Raw genomic sequence first — 8157 nt, 5'->3', positions numbered from 1 at the left:
AAAAAGTTGTATCAACTACGTAACCGGTTTAATATGAATCGGTATTTTACATAATCTACTGTTAATAAACTAAGTCTTATCCAATAGTATCCTATCACTTCATATCAAACACCGGATTTGTGAGCAACGAAAATTAATTCGCAGAAAGGTCTATTGTGGAAATCTTCATATAGGCTTTTGTCCGCTTTGCAGTGAGATTAAATTTTCTTACAACTACATTAGATTTCATTTGTCATTACATATTTTAATAGGATGAGACAGATTTTGGCCGTGAAGATTAAAGGCTGTTTTGACAGAATAATTTTTTCCCAATGACTCGGTAGTTTGGCACGATAGATCTTTTTATCACCATCGGAAATACAAGCGATTTTTCACAATGTCCAAAGTGACTAAATGACTGAAATTTATGAGGTTCCTGGGAAAACTGATTTATTTGACAAGCATTGAGAACACCATGTAACCTAACCTATTGTTCTATTTACCGCATTTCATTTTATTTAGAGATGTTTTGTTTCATGGTATCCACCATCCATATATATATAGGTATAATATGAGAACCAGATATTAATTACTTCATTTTAGATTCTTCCATCAATGGTCCTTTATATTCTGTATGGTTATTCCAATTCACAATTCATTTCTATTTCAATTTCTGCTTTCTCCAAATCAATCTTCCTAGCCTTCTGTTGACATGCATTCAACTCCTGACTGGTCTTACATACTAATTATGTCGAAAGACATATATTTAAGAGAAAAATTGAGACGAAACAAAATGTTAACTAGTGTCTTGCCCGCAATAATCGTGAAGATGCCAAAAATATTCGGTGTTTGACAACGCTTCAACCAGTAACACTTAATATGAATCGTACCCACCAATTGAAATCAAAAGATAGAAGCGAGGAGGTTTGAAAAGATATATTTGATAAGTTATCAATATATCAAGAATTAACTGATCTACACTGGCTAGTGATTGCAGGGGTTGTTGAGCACGGCGTTCCCACTCGTGATCTGGTATGGATGCTTGACCGAGCGCCTTCAGCTAGGTGAGTCCATTAAAACTAATGTAGTCAGCATCGAATGTCGAAGACTCGCAGAGCTATTTATTTTGGGGATTTATTTACCGCTACAGATCGCTCCCCCATACTGGGGTAGTGATGACCCTAGGACGTGGCCAGCCAGAAGTTTAAACCCAACGAGTTTGTCGTTGGTAAACACTCTTCTGATAGCTTGCTAGGTTTGGCAGCATCTGGTCGTCCTTCCTTACTATAAGTGACCATGAAGTACAGTATAGTAAAAAAATAATGTACAATGAACATTTTCGATTCCTCGTAAACCTCATCGTTCTTTCCAGCCGTCCTGGAAAAGAAAAAAGAAAATGTAGGTGCATGCTAAAATAAACTCGTACGCGCTTTAAGAAACAAAGTGGGAGAAAAAAGGAAAATAAACTCATGTACATGTGAGAGCGTAAAACGGGATTTTTACAAATAAATTTTCGGTTTTTAATAAATATATTAGCAAAATAATAAATATATATAAATATAAGCATATATAAATTGATTTGTTTAATATTATATATAATGCCATGGAAAATCGAGATGAAGCAAAATGTTAACTGGTGTCTTACGTGCAATCGTGTTGTTCGATTGTACCGAAGGAAAATCGATTTCGTAGGATTTACTTCTAAATACGCTGCTTTGAGACGATCGATGCTGATGGTATCGTTGGTTCCGTTCTTATCGACTATATAGAACTTAGGTTCGCGTTGAAGAACTTTGAAAGGTCCTTCCTATGCTGATTCGAAAGGTCGTCGATGCGAGATTCAACGTACGAAGACGTGTGTACTATATCATAACTCAGGTCTAACGAAAACATCAGTTGATTGCGGCCGAGTGGAAACAAGTTTAACTGAATGCATTGCGTTTGTAAGCCTGCTCGTGAAGGAGGTTAGATCCATGTTCATTGAAGATGAAGGATCCACGAATTCCCCTGGAAGTCAAAGTGTCGTTCGATAAACCAGTTGAGTTGCAGTAAATCCAATGTCAGCTTTCACTGCATTGCGAATACCTAGTAAGATGAGTGGAAGAGCATCAGTCCACTGAGAAGTGTATGTTCGACGAAGGCGCGGGTCCTACCAAATCCAGATGAACATGGTCGAGACGAGCGTCAGCAGTTTCGAAAGAGCCTAAGGGACATTTGTTGTGTCTAACCACTCTAGATTTCTGGCAGCTTACACAGGAGCCTGCCCACTCCTTCGTCTTTATTCATATAGCGCAAGCAAAATCGTTCTGCTATAAGCTTAATGGTTGCACGAACATCTGGATGGGAAAGTTTGTGCAACGTATTGAAGACGTTGCGTCGATAATGTTCCGGCACGATTGGACGATCCCTACCTGTAGATGTGTCACATAGTAGGGTTTGCTCCAAAACTGTGTCGTATATCTGAAGTAAACTGCAAAACGTAGTACAGTTGTCGAGACTCACGTGGTGAGTACTTGTCTGGAAAGGCGCTTAAATAGAAGGTAAGAGGTTTTTAATCAGTAAGAAGGGTGAATTCTCAGCCTTCAATAGTGTTGAAAATGCCGTACAGCACAATACATAGCTAGGAGTTCCCTATAGGATGTGCTGTATCACCATTCAGTGTCTAGCAACCGTCTCGAAAAAAATGTCAGAGGTTGTGAGGAGCGGTTATTCCATTGTTGTAGGACTCCTCCAATTGCTGAGTCAGATGCGTCTACGGCGATATTAATGGGTGCTTGAGTGTCCCGATGTCCAAGCATTGTTGCTTTAGCGATAAGTTACTTAATTGTGGAGAATGCTTTTCGCGCGGTATCGTCCAAATAGATGGATTTTGCATTTCCACGAAGTTGGTCGGTTAGTGGTTTTATAAGTGATGCGCATTTCGGTATGAACCATCTATAAAAACATACAAAGCCGTTAAACGTGCGTAGTTGCTTGACTGTGGTCGGTTATGGGTAATCCAGAATGGCCGCCACTTTGCTTTTAAGCGGTAGGATGCCTTGCGCATCAATGGTGTGTCCCAGTAAAAGATTCGGCCTCGATTTGGCATTCTGTACGCACTTTGAACGATTCCTAACTCTATCATGTGATCGAGTTCGTTTTCAGCCAACCTGAGCTTTCGGGAACCAGTCGGTGCGCTTTCGAGAATATATGTGGCCCGATAGTCGTGATGTGCAACATTGCTGGTTACACACGGCTGTTTCGGTTGCGCCGATTCGTGAAGCCAACCGTTAGAACTTGCTAAAACAGTTTTCTGTGCCAGTATCGATGAGATAGCGAACTCTCATTTTCACGTCTGTGACGTATAACAGACGGCTATGATCGCCGTCTACGGTTGGCGTTAACGCGTCCCGGCTTGGAAGTTTCCCGAATTGTTTTTCGTGCCAGTCGATTTTGAGTTGAAAAAATTGCAGGGTTTCCTGCAATTTCTGGAGGACTTTCCATACTGGTTATGATACCAGCACCAGTCGATGTTATTCGTCTCTCGGGATCTAGAGACAGATCGCCTACGTGTAGTGCTTCTTCGCGGAGTGTGTGACCGTCTACAGTCGTTACGAAATCTAAGATAACGTGTAAGTGCATGACATAACTCTTTTATGTCATTCTGGGTCGCTTGAGGCTTTTCTTCGACCGAAAAATCCTCGATGTTAGAAGATTTGCTGATTTCTAAGATGCGGTCGGCAAATGCAGCCAGCTCATCTACGGTGTTGTTTTGAAACAAGATCAACACAGCTTGCACCTGTTGAGGAAGTTTGGATAAGAACCGTCGCCTGAATCGGCCATCGTCGTAAGTTCTTTGGCCAATAACCTCTTTCATTCTTAGCAACATGTCTGTCGCAGAGCCGTCATGAAGGTCGATATTATTAAGGAGTTGGTCTAACCTTAGTCGATTGGTTGTTTCCCCGTGTTTAAGGATAGATCGTTTCAGTGTTTCGTAGGGTTCCGTAACATCACTACTAAACATGCTAGGTGTTACGTACCTGTTGAATTCGCGCGGTAGTGCCTTGATTACTGCGAGGAATTGTGCACGTGTGTCGTTCACGCCGTGCTCGTAGAAGTCTGCTTCTGCGTAGCAGAACCAGGCTTTGATGTTGTCTGGCCACAATGGCATTAGTTGAAACGAGGGTAGGGACGTAGTCTTTAGCTTAAGTAACTTGGGTGTCTGTTCTGTCATGGTGCAATATCAAGTACGAGAATGAACGAGTGGGAAAAAACATATACATATCAAAAACACGGGGGAAAATATCACAACTTATAAAAAATTAATATAAAGCTACAATATACAGAATTCCAAAAAGGAACAGACTCACAGTTTATAATTTGGTGTACCAGATCACGTCGGGTTCATCAAAGATGCCACAGGTATTCGGAGTTTGACGCCTTAACCAGCAACACTTAATATGAATCGTACCCACCAATTGAAATCAAAAGATAGAAGCGAGGAGGTTTGAAAAGATATATTTGATAAGTTATCAATATATCAAGAATTAACTGATCTACACTGGCTAGTGATTGCAGGGGTTGTTGAGCACGGCGTTCCCACTCGTGATCTGGTATGGATGCTTGACCGAGCGCCTTCAGCTAGGTGAGTCCATTAAAACTAATGTAGTCAGCATCGAATGTCGAAGACTCGCAGAGCTATTTATTTTGGGGATTTATTTACCGCTACAGATCGCTCCCCCATACTGGGGTAGTGATGACCCTAGGACGTGGCCAGCCAGAAGTTTAAACCCAACGAGTTTGTCGTTGGTAAACACTCTTCTGATAGCTTGCTAGGTTTGGCAGCATCTGGTCGTCCTTCCTTACTATAAGTGACCATGAAGTACAGTATAGTAAAAAAATAATGTACAATGAACATTTTCGATTCCTCGTAAACCTCATCGTTCTTTCCAGCCGTCCTGGAAAAGAAAAAAGAAAATGTAGGTGCATGCTAAAATAAACTCGTACGCGCTTTAAGAAACAAAGTGGGAGAAAAAAAGGAAAATAAACTCATGTACATGTGAGAGCGTAAAACGGGATTTTTACAAATAAATTTTCGGTTTTTAATAAATATATTAGCAAAATAATAAATATATATAAATATAAGCATATATAAATTGATTTGTTTAATATTATATATAATGCCATGGAAAATCGAGATGAAGCAAAATGTTAACTGGTGTCTTACGTGCAATCGTGTTGTTCGATTGTACCGAAGGAAAATCGATTTCGTAGGATTTACTTCTAAATACGCTGCTTTGAGACGATCGATGCTGATGGTATCGTTGGTTCCGTTCTTATCGACTATATAGAACTTAGGTTCGCGTTGAAGAACTTTGAAAGGTCCTTCCTATGCTGATTCGAAAGGTCGTCGATGCGAGATTCAACGTACGAAGACGTGTGTACTATATCATAACTCAGGTCTAACGAAAACATCAGTTGATTGCGGCCGAGTGGAAACAAGTTTAACTGAATGCATTGCGTTTGTAAGCCTGCTCGTGAAGGAGGTTAGATCCATGTTCATTGAAGATGAAGGATCCACGAATTCCCCTGGAAGTCAAAGTGTCGTTCGATAAACCAGTTGAGTTGCAGTAAATCCAATGTCAGCTTTCACTGCATTGCGAATACCTAGTAAGATGAGTGGAAGAGCATCAGTCCACTGAGAAGTGTATGTTCGACGAAGGCGCGGGTCCTACCAAATCCAGATGAACATGGTCGAGACGAGCGTCAGCAGTTTCGAAAGAGCCTAAGGGACATTTGTTGTGTCTAACCACTCTAGATTTCTGGCAGCTTACACAGGAGCCTGCCCACTCCTTCGTCTTTATTCATATAGCGCAAGCAAAATCGTTCTGCTATAAGCTTAATGGTTGCACGAACATCTGGATGGGAAAGTTTGTGCAACGTATTGAAGACGTTGCGTCGATAATGTTCCGGCACGATTGGACGATCCCTACCTGTAGATGTGTCACATAGTAGGGTTTGCTCCAAAACTGTGTCGTATATCTGAAGTAAACTGCAAAACGTAGTACAGTTGTCGAGACTCACGTGGTGAGTACTTGTCTGGAAAGGCGCTTAAATAGAAGGTAAGAGGTTTTTAATCAGTAAGAAGGGTGAATTCTCAGCCTTCAATAGTGTTGAAAATGCCGTACAGCACAATACATAGCTAGGAGTTCCCTATAGGATGTGCTGTATCACCATTCAGTGTCTAGCAACCGTCTCGAAAAAATGTCAGAGGTTGTGAGGAGCGGTTATTCCATTGTTGTAGGACTCCTCCAATTGCTGAGTCAGATGCGTCTACGGCGATATTAATGGGTGCTTGAGTGTCCCGATGTCCAAGCATTGTTGCTTTAGCGATAAGTTACTTAATTGTGGAGAATGCTTTTCGCGCGGTATCGTCCAAATAGATGGATTTTGCATTTCCACGAAGTTGGTCGGTTAGTGGTTTTATAAGTGATGCGCATTTCGGTATGAACCATCTATAAAAACATACAAAGCCGTTAAACGTGCGTAGTTGCTTGACTGTGGTCGGTTATGGGTAATCCAGAATGGCCGCCACTTTGCTTTTAAGCGGTAGGATGCCTTGCGCATCAATGGTGTGTCCCAGTAAAAGATTCGGCCTCGATTTGGCATTCTGTACGCACTTTGAACGATTCCTAACTCTATCATGTGATCGAGTTCGTTTTCAGCCAACCTGAGCTTTCGGGAACCAGTCGGTGCGCTTTCGAGAATATATGTGGCCCGATAGTCGTGATGTGCAACATTGCTGGTTACACACGGCTGTTTCGGTTGCGCCGATTCGTGAAGCCAACCGTTAGAACTTGCTAAAACAGTTTTCTGTGCCAGTATCGATGAGATAGCGAACTCTCATTTTCACGTCTGTGACGTATAACAGACGGCTATGATCGCCGTCTACGGTTGGCGTTAACGCGTCCCGGCTTGGAAGTTTCCCGAATTGTTTTTCGTGCCAGTCGATTTTGAGTTGAAAAAATTGCAGGGTTTCCTGCAATTTCTGGAGGACTTTCCATACTGGTTATGATACCAGCACCAGTCGATGTTATTCGTCTCTCGGGATCTAGAGACAGATCGCCTACGTGTAGTGCTTCTTCGCGGAGTGTGTGACCGTCTACAGTCGTTACGAAATCTAAGATAACGTGTAAGTGCATGACATAACTCTTTTATGTCATTCTGGGTCGCTTGAGGCTTTTCTTCGACCGAAAAATCCTCGATGTTAGAAGATTTGCTGATTTCTAAGATGCGGTCGGCAAATGCAGCCAGCTCATCTACGGTGTTGTTTTGAAACAAGATCAACACAGCTTGCACCTGTTGAGGAAGTTTGGATAAGAACCGTCGCCTGAATCGGCCATCGTCGTAAGTTCTTTGGCCAATAACCTCTTTCATTCTTAGCAACATGTCTGTCGCAGAGCCGTCATGAAGGTCGATATTATTAAGGAGTTGGTCTAACCTTAGTCGATTGGTTGTTTCCCCGTGTTTAAGGATAGATCGTTTCAGTGTTTCGTAGGGTTCCGTAACATCACTACTAAACATGCTAGGTGTTACGTACCTGTTGAATTCGCGCGGTAGTGCCTTGATTACTGCGAGGAATTGTGCACGTGTGTCGTTCACGCCGTGCTCGTAGAAGTCTGCTTCTGCGTAGCAGAACCAGGCTTTGATGTTGTCTGGCCACAATGGCATTAGTTGAAACGAGGGTAGGGACGTAGTCTTTAGCTTAAGTAACTTGGGTGTCTGTTCTGTCATGGTGCAATATCAAGTACGAGAATGAACGAGTGGGAAAAAACATATACATATCAAAAACACGGGGGAAAATATCACAACTTATAAAAAATTAATATAAAGCTACAATATACAGAATTCCAAAAAGGAACAGACTCACAGTTTATAATTTGGTGTACCAGATCACGTCGGGTTCATCAAAGATGCCACAGGTATTCGGAGTTTGACGCCTTAACCAGCAACACTTAATATGAATCGTACCCACCAATTGAAATCAAAAGATAGAAGCGAGGAGGTTTGAAAAGATATATTTGATAAGTTATCAATATATCAAGAATTAACTGATCTACACTGGCTAGTGATTGCAGGGGTTGTTGAGCACGGCGTTCCCACTCGTGATCTGGTATGGATGCTTGACCGAGCGCCTTC

General features: G+C 41.8%; 1 protein-coding gene across 1 annotated transcript; it reads right to left on the bottom strand.

Moving 5' to 3' along the window:
* Positions 1 to 900: 900 nt before the first annotated feature.
* MS3_00004116 (uncharacterized protein) lies at positions 901 to 8157 on the bottom strand. Its single transcript, XM_051212000.1, has 2 exons — positions 4329 to 8157; positions 901 to 1356 (listed from the first exon to the last, which is right to left on the bottom strand). The coding sequence occupies exon 1, from the start codon at positions 7750 to 7752 to the stop codon at positions 6919 to 6921; it is 834 nt and encodes a 277-aa protein (XP_051072134.1). The 5' UTR covers positions 7753 to 8157; the 3' UTR covers positions 901 to 1356; positions 4329 to 6918.

Source organism: Schistosoma haematobium, chromosome ZW, assembly GCF_000699445.3.
Source record: "Schistosoma haematobium chromosome ZW, whole genome shotgun sequence".
NCBI lineage: Eukaryota > Metazoa > Platyhelminthes > Trematoda > Strigeidida > Schistosomatidae > Schistosoma > Schistosoma haematobium.
Note: the sequence above shows the minus strand (reverse complement) of the source record. Positions and strands in the feature narration are given on the sequence as shown.

Excerpts from the sequence above, each read along its gene's own strand:
- MS3_00004116 (XM_051212000.1), bottom strand. The coding sequence starts at position 7,752 with ATGACAGAACAGACACCCAAGTTACTTAAGCTAAAGACTACGTCCCTA.